The sequence below is a fragment of the Zootoca vivipara genome, chromosome 10, assembly GCF_963506605.1.
Source record: "Zootoca vivipara chromosome 10, rZooViv1.1, whole genome shotgun sequence".
Taxonomy (NCBI): Eukaryota; Metazoa; Chordata; class Lepidosauria; order Squamata; family Lacertidae; genus Zootoca; species Zootoca vivipara.
Genome location: NC_083285.1, coordinates 61,178,248 through 61,200,227, shown reverse-complemented (window position 1 = coordinate 61,200,227; position 21,980 = coordinate 61,178,248). Strand labels below are relative to the sequence as shown.

The window sequence follows — 21,980 nt, the reverse complement described above, 5'->3', positions numbered from 1 at the left end:
TCGTTAATCAGTATTATTTGGAGAGCCAACTGACATATTCTGAAAGTCCAGTTAAACAAAAGAGAACAAGTCCTGATCAGGAAGCTCATGACATCAGCCATGGCCAGATTAGAATTGTGCAATTGGCTCATAAAAACAGGGGATCCAGACTCTGAGCTTTCATTTTTTTAAAAAAGTAAGTCTCTAACCCTCCTGGAGATTTAGGCAACCTTCTAGGACAATTCTGTGAGATGAGCCAACATTATTGCTCCTGCTTTTAGTGAATTCAGCTAATGAGTGAAGGTGACCCTGTGACTCATGCATGCATGCTTTTTGTGTGGGGGGGGGGAACATCAGGATTTTGGAATCCCCAGAATCCTGAATAGTTGCTGCTTTTCTCTCTTTAGTGCACATTTATTTCCTGTTTCTGTCTCATTTCTAATCCTCGAAATCTCTGTAGTTTGTCCTTTACTTTCTAGCAACCAGGACTCATATTTCCTATGATGGGTTCATCTGAGATTAGGCACTCATTAGAAGCTATTTTATGCAAATACTACATATAACACAATAAGTGTGGGTGGATGCTAAAGTACCCCCCTGCTCCTGCCAAATAAGCAAATGCAAAGATGCTTAGGCATGTTGCTTGCTGAAATCCAGGCATTCATTAAGAATTCATTGTATGGTTAACTTATAGTGCAATAGTATAAATGCCTACCTAGAAGTAAGTCACTTTTGTGTTTAATGGGTTTACTTTCAAGGTTAGTGGGCACAGGATGACATCTTTGACTTTTTTTATAAGCAAGGATCAGAAGTGTTCAGAAGTTAAATATAGGCAACCCACTAAGTGTAAAGTTATTTTATAAAACGGGAATGAAATCAAATAATTTTAACACAATTAAATTACTATTAGTAAAAAAAAAATATTATTTTCAATTTCCTAGGTTCATTCACACTATTACCATATTGGCAATATGGTATGGATTTGTTGATTCAATTTTGGTGTGTTGTGTGTGTTTTGAACCTTGTCACTAGAAGCTGGTTTTAATTACCCTTTTGTTCTCTCCAATAGGGACCCATGTGGCGCTGTGGTTAAACCACTGAGCCTAGGGCTTGCTGATCAGAAGGTCGGCGGTTCGAATCCCTGTGACGGGGTGAGCTCCCGTTGCTTGGTCCCAGCTCCTGCCAACCTAGCAGTTCGAAAGCACCTCAAAATGCAAGTAGATAAATAGGAACCGCTACAGCGGGAAGGTAAACGGCGTTTCCATGTGCTGCTCTGGTTTGCCAGAAGCGGCTTTGTCATGCTGGCCACATGACCTGGAAGCTATACGCCGGCTCCCTTGGCCAATAATGCGAGATGAGCGCGCAACCCCAGAGTCGGTCACGACTGGACCTAATGGTCAGGGGTCCTTTACCTCTCTCCAATACCAATAGGTTATTCAAACTTTTTATTTCAGTATGCATCCATGCACACACTTACAAAATGGGAAGGGCTGCATGTGTGTGCTTCCAAAATTACTGTATTGTGGAACTAAAGCATTTACAACAGTATTCTTCTCCATGAGACCTACCAATCTCAAACTCAGTTACATTACAGTATTCCAGTACTGTATAGACCGATACACTAGAAGTATTTCTTCACCATTCAGACATCTGAACATATCGCTTCCTAGGCCCTGATCTATCTGATCCCTCTCTTTTATTTCCATTACACATTTTCATAAAGTGTTTCTTTAAAAAAAATTTTTATGGATTTAATAAGAAAGCATACAATTTCCAATGGACACCCTTCTCCCCACCCCTCCCTGTAAGTCAGAAAATCAAGAGAATACAACACCATGGTTATAGATGTGACTCTGGTGGCTGCCAGTCTCTAGGCTTTCCAATGGAAAACGTCATGAAATGGTAATTTTTATAAAATGTCGTTACTTTGCTGCTTGCAAGGGGCTTTCCATTATGTCAAAAGAATTTGGCTTGATAATTTGGCAGTTGCTATATTTCCACTCTGTTCTTCAGCTGCCCAGCACTTTGGCTCATTTAAAAATAAAGAAAGCCACATGGAAATGATATGATACATTTTTAAAAATCTCTCAAAATCCCCCAAACAGAAGCAAGAACTACCCACATTCTCCCCAGGTCCTCAAATGACTGTTGGAACAAAAAATATCCTAGTTTGCTTTCAAAAGGTTAACATTCTCTCTCAGGGAAGGGCATTCTAACAGAGTTGTCTTCTACAAATGACAGAACATGGAACATGACCTCATTAGATTTATCGGGGTGCAAAGAGTTGGCTGAGGGAGGCTCTCAAGGAACTAAATCAGATTTAATTTAATGGTAGGTTTTAACGTTCTGAAACTGAAAATTCTTTTGCAAATTTTCAAGATAAAAAATAATTAAAATTTGAAATATTAACTTGGTAACAAGCTACCATTTTTCTAAAAAGACTTCACTGAGCTGCCATAATTTCTGTCAGCGTATGTAGTACTGAATGACTAATAAAATACCTGAATTGAAACTATTCCAGTCTAGCAGTTTGTATGATCTTGTGTTACCCATAATTCCGACAAAGGCTGAGTTCAAAACAGCAAATTAGTAGATCAGTTTTAGCAGAATAGTGAAAGCAAGAAAGAAAAAAAACAGCACACCACCAAGAACACAACTGATTAATACCACTCCACAGGAACTGGAAAGACACAGACAGCAAAGTTAATAAGAGAGTGAAAATAGAAAAGGAAGGGTGGAAGGATCATGCTATATTATTCTAGCTATATTTATCAAGTAAAAAAAGATTAACGCAATTACCAATACCATGCTTCAAAAGTCCTTTTCTATGTTTCCCTACTTATTCATCTGGCAGTTTATGAATTTCTCTCTTGAATTATCAGTTAATATTATTTGAGCAGAAATGATAGCATAACGTTTAAAGAAAGACAGCAAATGGCAGGACAGTTTCAGAACTACTGTGCTGCTTCAGTTCTGTGAGAATTTATTTTTGAATAGCCAATATTAGCATTTTATCAGCACAAGCATCTCTCACCTGCCTCTAGATTTTCCTTTGCTTTCTTACGAAGCATTTTCTTTTATTTATTTTTTAAAAATTTTAACAGGAAATTAGATTGGAAAATGTTCCAATGAAATTGTCCTTTCTCTTTTCATGCTACATGATTTTCTCAAGTCATGCAGGATTCATTAATGTATTGAGACATGAAAAGGAAAAAGTACTTAAATGGCTATATTTCAACTTTTGTGGCTAATGTATAAAACATTTTACAACAGAAAAAGCTTGGCTGGCACTAACTGTATGGTATGTTGGAAGCAATGGGGTCTCAGCTGCATAAGAAGGGCCCACTTGAACTGCTAGAAACAGGGGAATGCCCCATAGGCAGCTGTCCCTTTTGCATGCCGACTAGGTATTACCTCAACAGATACGCACAATATCTGTTAAGGTGCTGAGACATGGGCGTATCTTTATTGGTTAGAGGCAAAAGGGAGATTGTATCTGATCTGACCAATAACCAATCTGGACAGGAACAGAGGAAATTTTTTGAAGTGGGAAGTCCTCTTCTTCAAAAAGTTAGACATTGAAAATGACCTTACCCAAAAGAGAAGGCTCCCAGTCCTCAGTCTACAACACCAAAACACAGGACTTCATCAAGGAGCAAAGCAGAAACAAGAACCATCTATTTATACCTATGTATATTTATCTATTTATACCTATTTATCAAAATGGAGATCTACCAAGTAAGAAAGAATCTCCTCTCTTGGACATGAACAAAGGGCCCTTCTAGTGACCAAGCCAAGCAACCATATTAGCCACTGTGGTTCACACAAAACAATCTGAAGGCATGCAGAATAACATTTGTTCCCAAGCTGATGCCAAGGACAGCTCACCAAGACCATCAAAAAACAGGTTATAAGAAGTGATGCTGGCTGATTAGCCCACAGAAACAAACTGATTCCTGCAGTCAATTCCTTATGAGCAGCTGTCATGACATAAAGCTTCTTCTGGGGGTACATTTACCTTTCTGACATTTTCTTTGCTAGGAAATCAATTACAAATCAATGCAAACTGTCACAGAAAACAAGTCAATGGCAGGAGCATCCACTTTAGGGGCTATTTAAAGGATCAGAGATGTCCTTAGGAAAGGGACACAATCAATACCTCAACTTGTTTCTGAGTTTTGCTGCTAGTGGAGTCTTCTATTCAGACCAAAACCTGGGCAAGGAAGGGTGGAAATGAAACTTGAAAAAAATGTGTAGAACCAGGAAATACTTTGGTTATTTCCAGAGGCTAGGAAGTAAAAGGAGCCTGTGTATCCACTACCTTAAGTGATAATTCTCTCAAAGTACTTCTAAGGGAAAGCAACTATCTTTTTTGAATTCAGTACTATTGAAACTGGAGAGGTTCCACCTTTTAATAAGCTTAAATAGAGTCCCTGTTTTGACAGGAGCTGTCCCACTACTAGAGTTCCCACTTTATTGGGGATAAAGGTTTTGGAGTTGCCCTCATTATACGGACAAGATCTGTGGAACAGTTAATATTAGGAAAAGTTCCACATGAAGAATACTTCATTGGCTCTTTGCCTTTCCCATAACTATCCAGTCTTCTCCAGAACTCCTTAGAGCAGGAACAGTACAGAAGAATAAGGAGGAATTAGAAGAAAAGGGTCTGATCTGAAGTGTGTTTCTGAGTGGGCACTAGGATACCACCAAGTGGGATTGTGGACCTTGTGATCCTTGAGGTGGGAAAATGTTATCACTCCAGAGAAAGCAATCTCTTATCCCTCCCTTGCAGTTTCTGTTAGAATGTCAGTTCACCTTCTGGCCAAGTGCAAAAACTGCTTAATACTAAGACCAACCATTCAACTAAAAAACACCACAGCCATAAATAAGACAACTACATATAACATATAAAGACACAAGGTTACTATATGGACAGCCCACACCTAACACCAAATCTTAACTATAAGCTTGTCAGTCAGTCTAGGATGGATTGTGGTGGTGTTCTAGTAGCCACTCAAAAACACCTTTCATATAGAACCAATAGTCCCTTTTCTAGTAGGCACTAGACACCATAAAGTGGGATGCTCAAAAGCTAACCATGACATCTATGGGTAGGTGCTGGCTGCTTAATATGTAGGAAGATCCCACGGAAGTATTCACCTCCCAAATGCAGCCTCTGCAGAAATGTTTATCTTAATCTTGTAATTCCTAGTAATTGAGCTCAGACTAGCTCAAGTGGCTGCCCCACAAACCTCCTGAAGAGGTACCAGTATGTTAGTGGAAAATGCCGCTGAAGTGGCAACAGCCCCTCTGGAATGGGCTGCAAAGTCTGCAGTGACAGTTAGGTGAATTGACATGTATGTCAGATAAAATGCAAGCTGCAACTCGCCTAGGAAGGGTGGTAGTAGAATGCAGTTTTGCTGTGACTAATTCTGCTGAAATCTCAGTCATTAAGCATGTATTAGTTTTAATGTGATAGGTGTTAGGGGAAAATAACAGCTTGTTGTTGTTTAGTCGTTTAGTCATGTCCGACTCTTCGTGACCCCATGGACCATAGCACGCCAGGCACTCCTGTCTTGCACTGCCTCCCGCAGTTTGGTCAAACTCATGTTCGTAGCTTCGAGAACACTGTCCAACCATCTCGTCCTCTGTCGTCCCCTTCTCCTAGTGCCCTCAATCTTTCCCAACATCAGGGTCTTTTCCAGGGAGTCTTCTCTTCTCATGAGGTGACGAAAGTATTGGAGCTTCACGATCTGTCCTTCCAGTGTGCGCTCAGGGCTGATTTCTTTCAGAATGGATAGGTTTGATCTTCTTGCAGTCCATGGGACTCTCAAGAGTCTCCTCCAGCACCATAATTCAAAAGCATCAATTCTTCGGCGATCAGCCTTCTTTATGGTCCAGCTCTCACTTCCATACATCACTACTGGGAAAACCATAGCTTTAACTATACGGACCTTTGTAGGCAAGGTGATGTCTCTGCTTTTTAAGATGCTGTCTAGGTTTGTCATTGCTTTTCTCCCAAGAAGCAGGCGTCTTTTAATTTCGTGACTGCTGTCACCATCTGCAGTGATCAAGGATTAGACAACTGGGCCAAAGCAAACAAGATGAATTTTAACAAGGAGAAATGTAAAGTACTACATTTGGGCAAAAAAAATGAAAGGCACAAATACAGGATGGGAGACACCTGGCTTGAGAGCAGTACATGTGAAAAGGATCTAGGAGTTTTGGTTGACCACAAACTTGACATGAGTCAGCAGTGTGATGCAGCAGCTAAAAAAGCCAATGCAATTCTGGGCTGCATCAATAGGAGTATAGCATCTAGATCAAGGGAAGTAATAGTACCACTGTATTCTGCTCTGGTCAGACCTCACCTGGAGTATTGTGTCCAGTTCTGGGCACCACAGTTCAAGAAGGATACTGATAAGCTGGAACGTGTCCAGAAGAGGGCAACCAAAATGGTCAAAGGCCTGGAAACGATGCCTTATGAGGAACGGCTTAGGGAGCTGGGTATGTTTAGCCTGGAGAAGAGAAGGTTAAGGGGTGATATGATAACCATGTTCAAATATATAAAAGGATGTCATATAAAGGAGGGAGAAAGGTTGTTTTCTGCTGCTCCAGAGAAGCGGACACGGAGCAACGGATTCAAACTACAAGAAAGAAGATTCCACCTAAACATTAGGAAGAACTTCCTGACAGTAAGAGCTGTTCGGCAGTGGAATTTGCTGCCAAGGAGTGTGGTGGAGTCTCCTTCTTTGGAGGTCTTTAAGCAGAAGCTTGACAGCCATCTGTCAGGAATGCTTTGATGGTGTTTCCTGCTTGGCAGGGGGTTGGACTGGATGGCCCTTGTGGTCTCTTCCAACTCTATGATTCTATGATTCTAAGGAGCCCAAGAAAGTAAAATCTCTCACTGCCTCCATTTCTTCCCCTTCTATTTGCCAGGAGGTGATGGGACCGGTGGCCATGATCTTGGGGGGTTTTTTGATGTTGAGCTTCAGACCATATTTTGCGCGCTCCTCTTTCACCCTCGTTAAAAGGTTCTTTAATTCCTCCTCACTTTCTGCCATCAAGGTTGTGTCATCTGCATACCTGAGGCTGTTGATATTTCTTCCGGCAATCTTAATTCCGGCTTGGGATTCATCTAGTCCAGCCTTTCGCATGATGAATTCTGCATATAAGTTAAATAAGCAGGGAGACAATATACAACCTTATCGTACTCCTTTCCCAATTTTGAACCAATCAGTTGTTCCATATCCAGTTCTAACTGTAGCTTCTTGTCCCACATAGAGATTTCTCAGGAGACAGATGAGGTGATCAGGCACTCCCATTTCTTTAAGAAGTTGGCTGTGGTCGACACAGTCAAAGGCTTTTGCATAGTCAGTGAAGCAGAAGTAGACGTTTTTCTGGAACTCTCTAGCTTTCTCCATAATCCAGCGCATGTTTGCTATTTGGTCTCTGGTTCCTCTGCCCCTTCGAAATCCAGCTTGCACTTCTGGGAGTTCTCGGTCCACATACTGCCTAAGCCTGCCTTGCAGAATTTTAAGCATAACCTTGCTAGTGTGTGAAATGAGGGCAATTGGGCGGTAGTTGGAGCATTCTTTGGCACTGTCCTTCTTTGGGATTGGGGTGTAGACTGATCTTCTACAATCCTCTGGCCATTGCTGAGTTTTCCAAACTTGCTGGCATATTGGGTGTAGCACCTTAACAGCATCATCTTTTAAAAATTTAAATAGTTCAGCTGGAATATCATCACTTCCACTGGCCTTGTTATTAGCAGTGCTTTCTAAGGCCCATTTGACTTCACTCTCCAAGATGTCTGGCTCAAGGTCAGCAACCACACTACCTGGGGTGTACGAGACCTCCATATCTTTCTGGTATAATTCCTCTGTGTATTCTTGCCACCTCTTCTTGATGTCTTCTGCTTCTGTTAGGTCCTTACCACTTTTGTCCTTTATTATGGTAATCTTTGTACGAAATGTTCCTTTCATATCTCCAATTTTCTTGAACAGATCTCTGGTTTTCCCCATTCTATTGTTTTCCTCTATTTCTTTGCATTGCTCGTTTAAGAAGGCCCTCTTGTCTCTCCTTGCTATTTTTTGGAAATCTGCATTCAGCTTCCTGTATCTTTCCCTATCTCCCTTGCATTTTGCTTGCCTCCCCTCCCCCGCTATTTGTAAGGCCTCGTTGGACAGCCATTTTGCTTTCTTGCATTTCCTTTTCCTTGGGATGGTTTTCGTTGCTGCCTCCTGTATAATGTTACGAGCCTCCATCCATAGTTCTTCAGGCACTCTGTCCACCAAATCTAAATCCTTATACCTGTTCCTCACTTCCACTGTGTATTCATAAGGGATTTGATTTAAGATTGTATCTTACTGGCCCAGTGGTTTTTCCTACTTTCTTCAGTTTAAGCTGGAATTTTGCTATAAGAAGCTGATGGTCTGAGTTACAGTCAGCTCCAGGTCTTGTTTTTGCTGACTGTATAGAGCTTCTCCATCTTTGGCTACAGAGAATATAATCAATCTGATTTCGATGCTGCCCATTTGGTGATATCCATGTGTAGATTCGTCTCTTGTGTAGTTGGAAAAGAGTGTTTGTGATGACCAGCTTGTTCTCTTGACAGAACTCTATTAGCCTTTGCCCTGCTTCATTTTGAACTCCAAGGCCAAACTTGCCAGTTGTTCCTTTTATCTCTTGATTCCCTACTTTAGCATTCCAATCCCCTGTAATGAGAAGAACATCCTTCTTTGGTGTCATTTCTAGAAGGTGTTGTAAGTCTTCATAGAATTGGTCAATTTCACTTTCTTCAGCACCAGTAGTTGGTGCATAAACTTGGATTACTGTGATGTTAAAAGGTCTGTCTTGGATTCGTATCGAGATCATTATGTCATTTTTGAGATTGCATCCCATTACAGCTTTTGCCACTCTTTTGTTGACTATGAGGGCCACTCCGTTTCTTCTATGGGATTCTTGTCCACAGTAGTAGATATGATAGTCATCCGAACTGAATTCGCCCATTCCCTACCATTTTAGTTCACTGATGCCCAGGATGTCAATATTTATTCTTGTCATCTCATTTTTGACCACATCCAGCTTACCTCCATCCATGGTTCTCACATTCCAGGTTCCTATGCTATATTTTTCTTTACAGCATTGGACTTTCCTTTCGCTTCCAGGCATATCCGCAACGGAGCGACCTTTCGGCTTTGGCCGAGCCGCTTCATCAGCTCTGAATCTACTTGTACTTGTCCTCCGCTCTTCCTCAGTAGCATGTTGGACGCCTTCCGACCTGAGGGGCTCATCTTCCAGAGTCATAACTTTTATATGCCTGTTGTCTTTGTCCATGGAGTTTTCTTGGCAGGGATACTGGAGTGGCTTGCCAGTTCCTTCTCCAGGTGGATCACGTTTAGTCAAAACTCTCCACTATGACCTGTCCATCTTGGGTGGCCCTGCATGGCATAGCTCATAGCTTCTCTGAGTTATTCAAGCGCCTTTGCATCGACAAGGCATTGATCCATGAAGGGGAATAACTGCTGTACAATACACTGAGCAGAGGTAGTAGAACTTCTTGGTTATACAGACAAAGCAACTGAATTGCATTGAAGCAATCATAAACACTGGAGCTACAGGAAAGGGGGGTGGCTTCAAAATCCATAACCTCAACCCCTGAAGAGCTATCAGAATTCAACAAGACCTTTTGATCTGGGGCTGACCCAGATCCTACATCATGTGCAGGAAGTTTCTCATCTCTGTGATTCACTGCTGTTTGCTGCCGTTCACCATTGTATCTGGCTTGCCTGTATACAAGCTCTGAAGCCGATGGCCACCTCCTCTGCCCGCTGCTGGCCAATCAGGCTCTATACCATCTCATTGCCCACTGCTGCCACTGCTACTGCAGGCTGGTCGTGGTATGCTACTTCACCTTCAAGTGGCAGACATCTATTTGCATACCTTGTTGACTTGGCTCCAACACCTTGCTTCTTGACAGGAATATACCCTCTATCAACATAGGCCCTGCACAAAGGCAGAGGAACCTTTCCTTAAAGCACAAGGTATTTAGCAGTCAGTAGAACTGTTCACAGCCTTTACCAAGCAGGAAGATAGGGAAGTTGAGAAGGATTATGAATGGGAGATTGTGCTTTTTTAAGGGTTCAGTTAATTTCTTCAATCAAGCAAAATAATTACAGTGGTACCTCTTGTTGTGAACGGGATCCGTTCCAGAGGCCCGTTCGCAACATGAAAAGACTGCATCCTGAAGCGCCACATCTGCGCACGCGTGTGACGCGTTGCTTTTGCACATGCGTGCAGGTTACGTACGCGCCGAACCTGGAAGTAACCCGTTCTGGGACTTCCAAGTTCGGCGCGTCCGTAACCTGAAAAGACGCAACCCGCAGCGGACGTATCATGAGGTATGACTGTATTCAAGTAAAATCTATTTTCACAATTAATGAATTGAGAGGAATAATGAATTAATAAATGAGAGGGATGAATTAAAAGAATCAGTTAATTTGAATAAATAGGATCTCAATTAAATAAGAACGGTAACAGGACAGTTAATAAGAGACACACCACAATGAGGTAATTTAACTGACAACTGACTGAAAATAAAATTCCCAACACACCGAAACACTGAAACACAGAAACTAAATGCAATCACTCTGAAGTCTCAGAAACAGTGAAAGTGACAACTTGGTGAACTGGGAGTAAAGGCCAGAAGAGCAGTGAGTGAATATAGGTCTGCTGCAAGTGAGGTGGGAAAACAAACTGACATTCCCAGAGGGCTGAGACCTTCCTTCGGAGTTTTCCTGCCTCAAGCAACAGGAAGAATACAATCTCATCTGGTTGTGTCCTAGTGCCCACCAGATAACTCTTTTTTTATGTTTACAATTAGATTTGTGGCATTAATGGCACTTGCTCCTTTTCCTTTAAGACCTTAAGCCCAGGGCTTCATTCCTTCCCTCCTTCCCAAGTCCACAGGGCTCCACAGCTTACTCTGATTAATGGGAGACTGAAGAGGGGTTGTAGTCTATTGCTGTGAGTCTAACTGAGGCTACTGCTGAAGGCTCAAGCTTAAGCTCCTGATTGGGGAAAGGGCAACTAAGTTCCCAGCACCAATATCACACTTTGAATCTATCCAATGAAAAGCAGGGTGAAATGTTTCCTTAAGGGAGGAGTCTAGGACAAGGGTTGTCAATCTGGTCCCTACTGCCCACTAGTTTCAGGATTCTAGGTGGGTGGTAGGGGGTTCTACGGCACAAGCTAAATCCTCCTTCCATCAAGCACTGGTGGGCAGTAAGGAAATTCTTCCATCAAGAAAGATGCATTAGTGGGCAGTAGGTATAAAAAGGTTGACTACCCCTGGTCTAGGGAATTATTCCCTCTGGGATCTCCAACTCTAACCACTTTTGCTCCTCTTTCTCTGCTCATCTAGAGTAAATGGAACACTACCAAGCTCTAACTTACACCCTTTCCCATCCTAACTAAAGCCCAGTGGAAAAAAATATTAGACTGGGAAATGGGTAATGCTAAATGGAAAAACACTTGCTTTCTAGTTCTAAAGGAACGGACCAGAGGCTGGGAGCTCACCATTTGAATAAGGCCATTTCTAACCTCTTGCATCTAACTTGCTAAAAAATGGAATTCCTCACTTCCAAATCTTACTCTGTTCATGTTTAGAGAATATTCTAGGGAAATCTCAGGATAATTTATGCAATTTTCCTTGATTCATCACACAAAAAATCAGACGTTCCTAGATTCTGGAAGAATCCTCAATAGCCAACTTTCAAACATTTAAAAAGAGCTGAAACAGAAAAACATCCAAGTTTGCACTTGAACACTTTCTCTTGAGAGTCCTAGTAAGATTTACAATTTGAGAATTCAGTTTTGTCATTGATTCTGATGTTATATATCACTGGCACTATAATTAAATAGCTCAATGACATTGAAAACATTTACAAGAAGGCTGTTGGGAAAAAGTCTTGCTAAAGCTTTGTTTATTTCACTTCAAAACATTTTGCAAGGTCTTACCTCCAATAAATATATATAAATATACAGAGTGTCAAGGTCACAACAAAATATCAAGATTTATTCCTGTAACATACCAGGATTGTGAATGCGATCCAGGAGCTTCACTGAGCGAGCACTGACAACACCGCCTACATGAAGAAGGAAGCCTGAAGGAAAGGCCGTCAAAGTAAAAAAAGGAAATTCCTGTTCCAATAAGAAGAAAAAAGGAAGAAATTATAATTGATCTTAAGGGCTTGACCTATTGTTCACCAATCAACATGCAAGTATCTCTTGAAACACAGGCAAAGCAGGACAGTTGGCAAAATGCTTTTTAAAGATTTATACTATGCATTAAACAAGCAAAATGTATGCCATCCACAGACCCAACACGCTGTGGGGTTATCAGACATCTCAAAAGCAGTTAAGACACTACTTTCCCCCTCATAATGGTGCTCCCTGGACAGGGATGTTAACTGTATATTGTGATACTAGAATCCTAAAGCCCTGAATGGGTACATCGTGCTGGACTCAATAAAATGTACTAATGAGTGCATTAAGAGGGATCAGGGAGTATTGTAGAGATATTATTAGGAGACTTAGAGCCTGATCTTAGTGGTGTTTACTTGTAAGTCCTGATTAATTCTTATATTTAATTCTTACATTCTTATCCTTCCTTTCTTCCAGGGAGCTCAATACATTAATTACCAGTACTACTACTACTACTACTACTACTACTACTACTACTACTATAGCTGCTGTTGAAACCATACTGGGTTTAGATCACATGGAAACCAGTAATTTACTTCTAAGTAAATGCTCAGTGAATTGTGCTGGGAATCCTATAGTCTATCTTTGTTCTGGCAGTTAGGTATCTTCTTTACCCTACATATTTTTTGCCTCATAAAAAACAACTACACTATGCGGGGATCTTGCCATTATTTTGCAGAAACAGGACCTCAAAGAGTCATTATACTATGGCAATTAAAAGACAAACAAATGCTTTAATAGGTACCAAACAGTCTTTTTACTCTGAGAGGAGAATGTATTGAAAAATGCTGAATCAAGGACCTAATAAAGTCCTAGATTTTTCCTTAACTTCAATCAGGTCATATTATAGTGGCACCATGATCAGCTCCTGAGATTCGGCTGCTAGAGTGTTTTATTTCATTAAGCACATCCAGAAACACAGTAAATTAATTTGGGCCCATCATTTCAGAAAATATTCTTATTATGCATTATTATTATTATTTATTCCAGGAGCCCAGGGCAACAGGATGTTTAAGAAGCCGCTTTAGGATTTGATTAGTTTCCCATGACCAAGAGACACATATACCCATAATACTTGGAATGGTGGACAAGTTAAAATTATTTTACAGGCATTATTGATCCCTAACACAGCATGAAACACCCATGCATTAGCATAAATTAGGTTTAGGCTACACTAGATGATTTCAGGCTGCAGTTCCCCTTCCCATTGCAACCTTAAGTTCGAATCATGTACATCTGCTTTCCAGACACAAGAGGGCAAGAGGAGAAGGGCTACAAGGAGGAAATGAATGGATAGGAAAGAGGAAAGGGATGGCAGGAGTGGGTCTGAACATGAAGCACAAGTAGAGGAGTAGCACCACTCTTTCCAAAACCACAGGGCTAATGTTCAGAGAGATGCAAAGATAAGGGGGAAGTGTCTTGACTCCAGCAAACAGAAATTTCTAGGCAACTGAAAATGTTCTGTGTGGTCACACAGCCATAAACAAATGGAATTTACAAACAAAAACTCGGAAATAATAAAAAGGAGAAATGCAACTTTAAAATGTTTCACCAAGCTTTTTCTTGACCATGGCTACTCTACTTAAGGGATAAAATCGAATCTAAAGAATAAGATTCAGATAACAATACTACTATATCTGTTATGCAAGATTATCTTTTTGTCTCTAAACAGGGATTGCCCCAAATGGGCTGGTCTAATGCAGATCTGCACACAATAATATATAGCATGTTTATGGGGGGAAAGAAGATGGGTTTCCATTTGCCAGTTCTACAGCATCAATGCAAAAAATAAATGGAAGTTCATGCAACAATGGTTTATTTCATAATGTTCCTATGATTGGTAAGTGCAAAGGAAAGGAGAAAATAATCATTATCACATCTTACTATGACATGAAAAATGACAGATGCCTCTACTTTCATACTATAAAGCTCACAACCTGGATAGTCTACTGATTCAGTTACATAGCATTAACATTCTTCCTTAGATTATAAAAAGCAGTACAAAGGGGGGGGGGAGCATGAAAAAAGCCAAGAAGCCATTAACAAGCCAAGCACAAACTTTGAAAAACCTTCTAAAAGTCTGAAAAGAAAATATGCATATCTTAGCATTTCAGAATATTTGTTTTCGCTGAGAGGTACTGTATGGTGTTTTTAAAGAGCTAGATATCTAACCCACAAGATTTCATAGGCAGTTATAAAATGAGATGGGAAATAGAAATAATAGATAAGAACAATGAAAATAACAAGATATTCAACTCTTGCAACCTCTAAGCCTGCATTACCATGATTATTTCAAGCCATCTCATTTTTCCCCCAGTTCAAAAATGCAATGAATCATTTGCTTGTAAATGCTAAACCATGAGGATGATCTGCAGCAAGCCTTTGGCCTGTGTGTTCCCCCACTACCACCGTCCTCTTCCAGGGTGGCACTGAGGAGGCATTAATACGTTTTTCTTCTGTTTTACATTAACCACCATCTTATGTTGCCCAAACCTTGACAAACTGTGGTCAGTCTTAACTATGGTGATTGGAAACAAAGACAATTTCAAAGCATAGTTTATGAAGCTGACTTGTTTTCACTAGGCACATTTAAGATTATCCACTGTTTAGGCTTTAGATATAATGCTAAACTGTGGATAATCTAAAACAGAAGTTTCTGGTCTCCATGCCTGAAACAAGAGGGGGGAGGGCGTGAGCCCAAGACTCACTACAGCTCTTCCTTGCAACACAAACCATGGTTTAGTGTAATTTGCAAACTAGATCAATATATAAACCAACTGTAATTTTGGCATCTGCCATATTCTAGCTCATGATACACAGGCCTGTCCCATGCCATTCTACATTTTAATCTCATGACTTCTAACTGTATTTATACCTGATATTCAGAGTTATATGGTCTCCAAATGTGGAGGTTTCATGACCAATAGCCAACAAGAGCCCTACATGTATTCCAATTAAAAAGGCATAATAAAAAGACTGCAAAATGCATTTGCATAGGAGACATCAACAATAAATCATCTCACAAGAGCTCTCAACCCATTTCCATTCCAGTTCCTTGTACTATAAGTCAATGGGGTTTTTTTAAAAAAAATTAAAGCCAGTTGTGCAATCACACAACACAGCATACCAATACCGTATATATGAGCAATCTTAGACTTTGCTTATACTATTTCCCATTTGAGAGGCACCTGGGGACATCTAGGGGGCTGTTTTAGGAGAGAAGAGTTTGGAACTAGATGTCCCTTTAATCCAACTCATTTGTTCACCTAGGCCTACTCTGAGAGGTAATCCTACTATGTTGATGTATTAAAATGATTGCTGATTTGTAGGTGTTTTTTGGGGCTTGTTTTATGAATGTAATATTATTGTTGATTTTAAGCTGTGTTCACTGCCATTATATTCTTTTCTTAGTATTAGGAGTATATTTTTGCACATATAAATAAATAATTCAGAACAAACATTTATACATCTTCAGCCATTTCCTTACATTCCTTAAGTAGGGAATGTAACATCAGAACCAGCCCCTGGAAATTATTTCCCAGCCACATTACTGGCTTATATTCTAACTCCTAAAACTGGTACAGGCTACAGGGACAAACACTTCCGCATAATCCACACAAAAATCAATGGAAGGAACATAGCTGTTAATACTTGGTTTGTTGCACTACAGATGACTAACAAATGGTTTGATTGGAGAGGGGAAAACAGAAGCAGATGTAAAATTAAAGCATATATCAACTATGGAAATTAGACCCACAATGTACCACCATACATAGTTTATATGCATACTTTTTGGTGTGAAGGTGCAGGACATTTTTAAAGATACATTTTAAGCCTAGCCTTTATAATGACTGTTCATTACTAATAAACATATTAATGAAGAATTCATCAAAGTATTAAAAGCTTGCAAAGGGAGTTTAAAATAAAAATAAAGGTTATCAACCCAAACAACATATAAAAACCCACAAAACATTTAAATTACTTAGACAGGGGCACAGGGTAAAAACTTCCTTTTTGCGTTAGTTTATTTTCAAATTAAACATTACAAAATAAACAATATGAATTGCTATTTAAATGAAATGAAAAGTTTAATGAAATGTACAGTCATGCGGTCTACTGGTTAAGCAGGAGGATTTGGATTTGTTAAATGATCCGAGGAGAAATCTTTATAAATTTGCATCTGAAGGATTCTAAAAGGAATCTGGAAATAATACTATTAACAAATAATCCCAAATTCCTAAAATATAACTCCAAACTCAAAAGGGGTTTTCAAAATAAAATTAACACAAAAAGAGAGGGCTTAAAAGAAATGTCACACATTGATTTGGAACATACCCGCCTTCTACAGAACCTATGAGGCGATCCTCCCTTAGCAATGGGTAACACAAGAAATGAAAAGAGAATCATCCAACTTATACAAACTTAATGTTGCTATTCATTTTAGAATTAATCCACATTTTAATGGTGTGTGCATATACAGTGTTAAGTATATAACATTTGGTACAGTCCTCTAAACCCAAGTAAAAGTTTGTCTTTAGTGAAAAAATCTGAAATTCACAAAGAATTTAGGTGCAGGTATCCAGTTGAGCTTAGATCCATTAGGCAGAATGTGCTTATAGTTCTAGTTCTAGTTCACAGCCACTTAAAAATACAAGCTTAGGGAGCAGGTGGAGGAGGTTAACAGCTGCTTTGACACAAATTCATTTACATGAAGATTTAGCTTTTTAAATTCTGTTTTAGAGCTTTCTAGAGTATGACTATGGATATCCAACAGTGTTTATCAAATTGTGAGAAAGGACAGAAACACATAATACTGTACATACTTATGGTGGAATTATCCATGGCATGTCCTTGTTTTGGATAGCTAATTCTCCCATCTGAACAAGGATTAAATCCCATACAGTTCAGGATCAACACAAGGAGATAACAGTTGTTTAATGAACAAGGAAATTAGCAGTTGATAAAGAGACATTTCCACAGTGACTGGGTTCAGACATGCAAGTTAAAAATAGGATTATCATGCCTTTCTTACCCTTTGCTCCAAAGCCGTCTGAGTTTGCTGTCTTAACAGACCTTTTAATGGCCCCCCTTCTTTTCCAGCACTCCCACTGCCCATTCCTAAAGGATAACAGCATGTAAGTAAGCAGTCATATCAAACAGCTAAATACTATAGTATACTGAATTTTAATTTAAATAACATGGCATATACATGCAAATGTAAGAATTATGAAAGGTCAAACTTGCGAGATTCTGAAAGCCAAAATCATTTACCATGTACCTTTGCACAAAAAATATATTTTGATAGATACAATGTGTCAGTCTTTTTATTTCTAGTTGTAGAGAAGACCTAACAATGTGTTTTTATTTATCCAATGCAGCAAAAAGATTAAAAATTTTCCCATCAACATATACAGTACAGAAAAATTAAAAGGGATTTAGTGTAGACAGAAATAAAACGGTAGGTCTAAAGATTTAAATATAGTTTGTTCTTTCTTTCACTGATAATACTGAGAACTTCAGGATTCAAGCAGGTCATCAATTAGGATAAAAAAAATCTGTCAGCATGCTCATAAACTGTGGTTAAGTAAAAGCTATCGTTTTAGAGGTTTCAGTATACTGTTGGCAAAATATTGTGACTTTCTTCTCCTGACATTAATTGGATTATTTATGTACTTCTCTTCTAAAGTTTCAGAGTACAGTGGGACCTCGACTTACAAATTTAATCCATTCCGAATGCACACTCATAGGTCGAAAACTTTGTAAGTCGAGTTTCCCATAGAAAAAGCAGTTTCCCATAGGAATGCATTGGAAATGGAAAAATTCGTAAGTCGAAAAAATCGTAAGCGCGCAGCCACTTTTTCTGATCGTAAGTCGAAAACGTCAGATGTCAAGTACGGTAGTTCGTAAGTCGAGGTCCCACTGTACTAGAACATTTTTGCACCACAACAGTGGTCTAAACCTTATAGTTTATGTGGGTCCCTAAAAATTTGCACTATATGACATTCACATGAGCCCAGAGCATTTAAAAAGGCAAACATACAACTGTGAATATTTTTAGTTTCTACAGTAAAAATTTCAAGGTAAAGTATTAAAGCATTTAAGGGCATTACACCTCAGTGTTCACACAGCAGCAGCATCTAAAATAATAAAGAAGGCCACAGCTCAGTGGTAGAAAACATCCAAAGGTTTAATCCCTGACATTGGAAGGTGGGGAAAGGAAAATATTCCTGCTTGAAACTCTGGGGAGAAGCTGTCTGTGTAGGCAGGTGGACCAAAGGTCTAACTTGGCAGGAGGCAGCTTCCTGTGTTTCTAATGCAATTTCTACTATCAAAACCAGTAATTTTTTTTACAATGTACTTGCTAAGGGCTTCTTTCAACGCTGCCTAGTTTTCTTACATCAATATGTATCAGTCTCATCTAAAAATCATAACAATTCCGGTGATGAAATGCTTATTCTCTCTCATAAAATATAATCCACCAGAAACTGCTTCTGGGCAAGCCTCAGTGAAATAAAGGGGTCTTACCCATTAGCACGTAGTACTTACAAAACAGAAAATCGCTAGCACTCTAAATTATCTGAAATCAGGCACACCAGGTTGCCCCTGCGATTGAAAGGGCCAGCACCACACAACGTGCGCACACTATGCCTGCACACCACACAACGCGCTGACATCACTTGCGCACACTGTGTGACATGCTGATGTGTTACACACACACCGTGCAGCTTGAGCATGATGTGCGCACGTCACATGGCGTGCACACACAGTATGCGAACATTGCTGCAGAATATTGAGGGGGTCTGGCCACCTCCTTGAAAATTGGAGGGGCTCTCAGCCCCTTGCCCCCCTTAATGGCATCCCTATCTCAAATAAATATGGACAGCCATACCACTGACAATTTAGATACTGATGTACACACTATATACCATCCTATACTAGACTAAAAACTAATCTGTTTAAAATAAGGCAAGTAAAAAGAAACCCACAATTTGAACAGATAAGCTAATTGTAAGGTATAAGATTTCCCACACATTCACACATTAATTTCGTACAAAACATCTGAAATGGTTGGAATTTTTTAACCACTTGCAAATTCACAAATCCAAATAATGCAAGCAGAAAGTGGTTGTAAGTGTTTGAACTTATATTGGGAATCTACAGGTTGCTGGTCACCCCCACTTTTATTAAAACTACCAGATTCTAGAGTAAGGACAAAAAAAAATCAAAGGAAATATTTTTAGCTGCTTTTGGATAAGGAAACTAACATTAGCATCTATATAGTCCCATTCTGTATTGTCAATCTAATTTAATATCTTACAAGGGACTATACAATACTAAAAATGAAGACAGAATGGAATGAAGACTATTTGTGGAAATGAAACATGTTTTTGCAGAAGAAAGAACAACTAAAACACTACCTGTAGACAAACACTAACCAAGTATGTATTCAGCAAAGCAATCTAGAGAAATAACAGGCAAAACAGACGTGCATTTTGGGAATAGTATTGAAAACAGGACAGAAACCAAATATGGCTGGTGGCCACATGATGGTCAACAGAGGAATACGGTAGAAATGGCCCGAAGAGAAAGAATGAATGTTTGCTCCAGGTAAAGCAGAGGAATATTTTAAAATGACTGGAAATGAATTATTACATCACCATCTAATGATGAAAAACAAACCAATTACCAATGCTTGGTAAAGTTTTTGGAGAAAAAAAGAGAAAAATCTGTAGTATAAAAATGATGATGTTTCTTTAAATGGTGACCAAACTCTAAAGGGGAAAAAAGCTGATTAAGTTGAAAAACCCATTTAGTGAGTAGACTTTGTCATCGTCATGCAGCCAGCAGTTTTCAGAGTTTTAAAAGGGTGTGCAGCGAAAACAAGAGAAGCTTTAAAACTACCCTCAGCGCCAATAGTGGGACTAAAGAAAACAGCAAGGCGATTTAAGATTGATCCTACCAGAAGCAGCCAGAAGCAGCTCTTCAGTGAAAGAAACACTTTTCCTCAGAATTGGGTTGGCATGGCTAGTGTGAAGAGGGTTAGAGATAGACCCAGAGAGAAGGAGACAGGGCTGTTTAAGCTGTGGGGAATCACAAGATAGTGTGGGGGAGCTGGGATACAGGAAAATCTTAGGTCCCTGGGGGGAAAGTGCTGTGGAGGGAAGCAGTAGAGATGATAGATTTCAGAAGATGACTAAAAAGAAAGCAAAAAGCAAAATGAATCAAGCAAAATCAAATTTTGTAAAAACGAACAGACAACCTAACAGAATATGAATGAGCTATTACTGACATACAATAAATGAAATGACAAATACAGCACTACAATGTGAATGAAGAGCACATTCAAATGATACTTTAATAAACTGTTCTTCCTTAATAGCAGGAATGGTTTCAATGTGCTTTTACTTTTATTTCAAACTATGATATTCAAAATAAATTTGCTTGCAGATGAGGAACAGCTACTTTCCACGAGCCTAAAAAATGTACATTTTCTTTTTCAGAAGAATTTTGGAATTTCTTAACTTGAACCACACAGCCTTTAATTTTTATTTCATGTTTGAACTACTCTAAGTTTTTTATTTTTAGTTCCTATCTTCTCAATTTCCTCCACATATATGTTAGGGTAATCATCAGTGTTAGAAAAACAGCTAGCAACATTTTATTAGGAAGATGACTCTGCTGGTTTGCAAAAAACAAACAAACAAACAAAAAAAGCACAAGTTATAAATCAAGACTCTAAGCTGCATCAAAGTAGCATTCTGAAGATGCTAAACTTCTAATCACTAACACTTAATCTACACTGAGAGCAAAACTTGACTTTTTTTAAAGCAATATACACTTGTAATATATTTAGAAAGAATATACACCATCATTTCCATTACTATATCTGGTTATACGTGATTGTGTCCTATGGTGCCACCTAGCAGATGGGAAGTGTTCCATCAGTGGAATGAGGAAGTAATTTTCAGCATGAAAGCTGTTTTTGAAAACTCTTCTTGATTTGTCATGCTTTATAGAGGTTTGCTTTTCAAGCAGAATGTGCCTAAACCTCTCCTGAGATCATGGAACTAGTTTCAAAGTTTGAGATCCAACAAACTCCAAGTGGAATTCTGCTAATGGAATGAAGCTTTCCAGACACTGTGTCTGGCTTCAGCCAATGAAAAGGACTGGGGTCATTAGGAATAGCATGGGATATGAAACAGGGTAGATGCAGATGGAGGAAGGAATCAGAAGGAAATGTAGAACTCCCCCCACACACCATAGCTGCCAAGTATCCCGTATCCGCCGGGAAAACCCCTTTTTTCTTACTGTTTCCCGGCGGTCTCCCGTTTGGTGATAAATCCCGGCATTCTCCCTTAAATTCGCTTCTTCCCGACGGCCATTTTTCTGGTGCCGCTTTGCCCTTCTATGGGCATCAGAAAATGGCGGCGCCGGCGCCGGAAGTCGCTTTTACGTGTTTCCGGTCATGCGCGGAAGCGACTTCCGGCGCTGGCGACGCCATTTTCTGATGCCCATAGAAGGGCGAAGCGCCACCGGAAGTTGCGTCACGCAACTTCCGGTCATGCGCGCTGAAGATCCCGGATCTTTACGACCCGGACTTGGCAGCTATGCCACACACACACACACTTGGTATGAGGAGAAATGTATTCCATTTGCATGAGAGTCCCTTTGGATTCCATCCATGGTCTGGCCAATTAGCCTGTTTAAATTTCACCAAAGTTAAAGGAATGTAA

At 39.7% G+C, this 21,980-nt stretch overlaps 1 protein-coding gene across 25 annotated transcripts in view; it reads right to left on the bottom strand.

Moving 5' to 3' along the window:
• The window catches only part of C2CD5 (C2 calcium dependent domain containing 5), a 98,912-nt gene that overhangs the window by 53,697 nt on the left and 23,235 nt on the right, over positions 1 to 21,980 (bottom strand). For 13 of the 25 annotated variants that reach the window (XM_060279182.1, XM_035128232.2, XM_060279180.1 and 10 more), the window contains 3 exons: positions 20,207 to 20,398; positions 17,279 to 17,364; positions 12,075 to 12,183 (listed from right to left, as the gene is read on the bottom strand). In XM_060279182.1, the coding sequence (XP_060135165.1) occupies positions 12,075 to 12,183; positions 17,279 to 17,364; positions 20,207 to 20,398 (387 nt within the window). The remainder of the gene's footprint in view (positions 1 to 12,074; positions 12,184 to 17,278; positions 17,365 to 20,206; positions 20,399 to 21,980) is intronic. The other 12 variants (XM_035128239.2, XM_035128242.2, XM_060279185.1 and 9 more) reach the window with 1 other exon arrangement.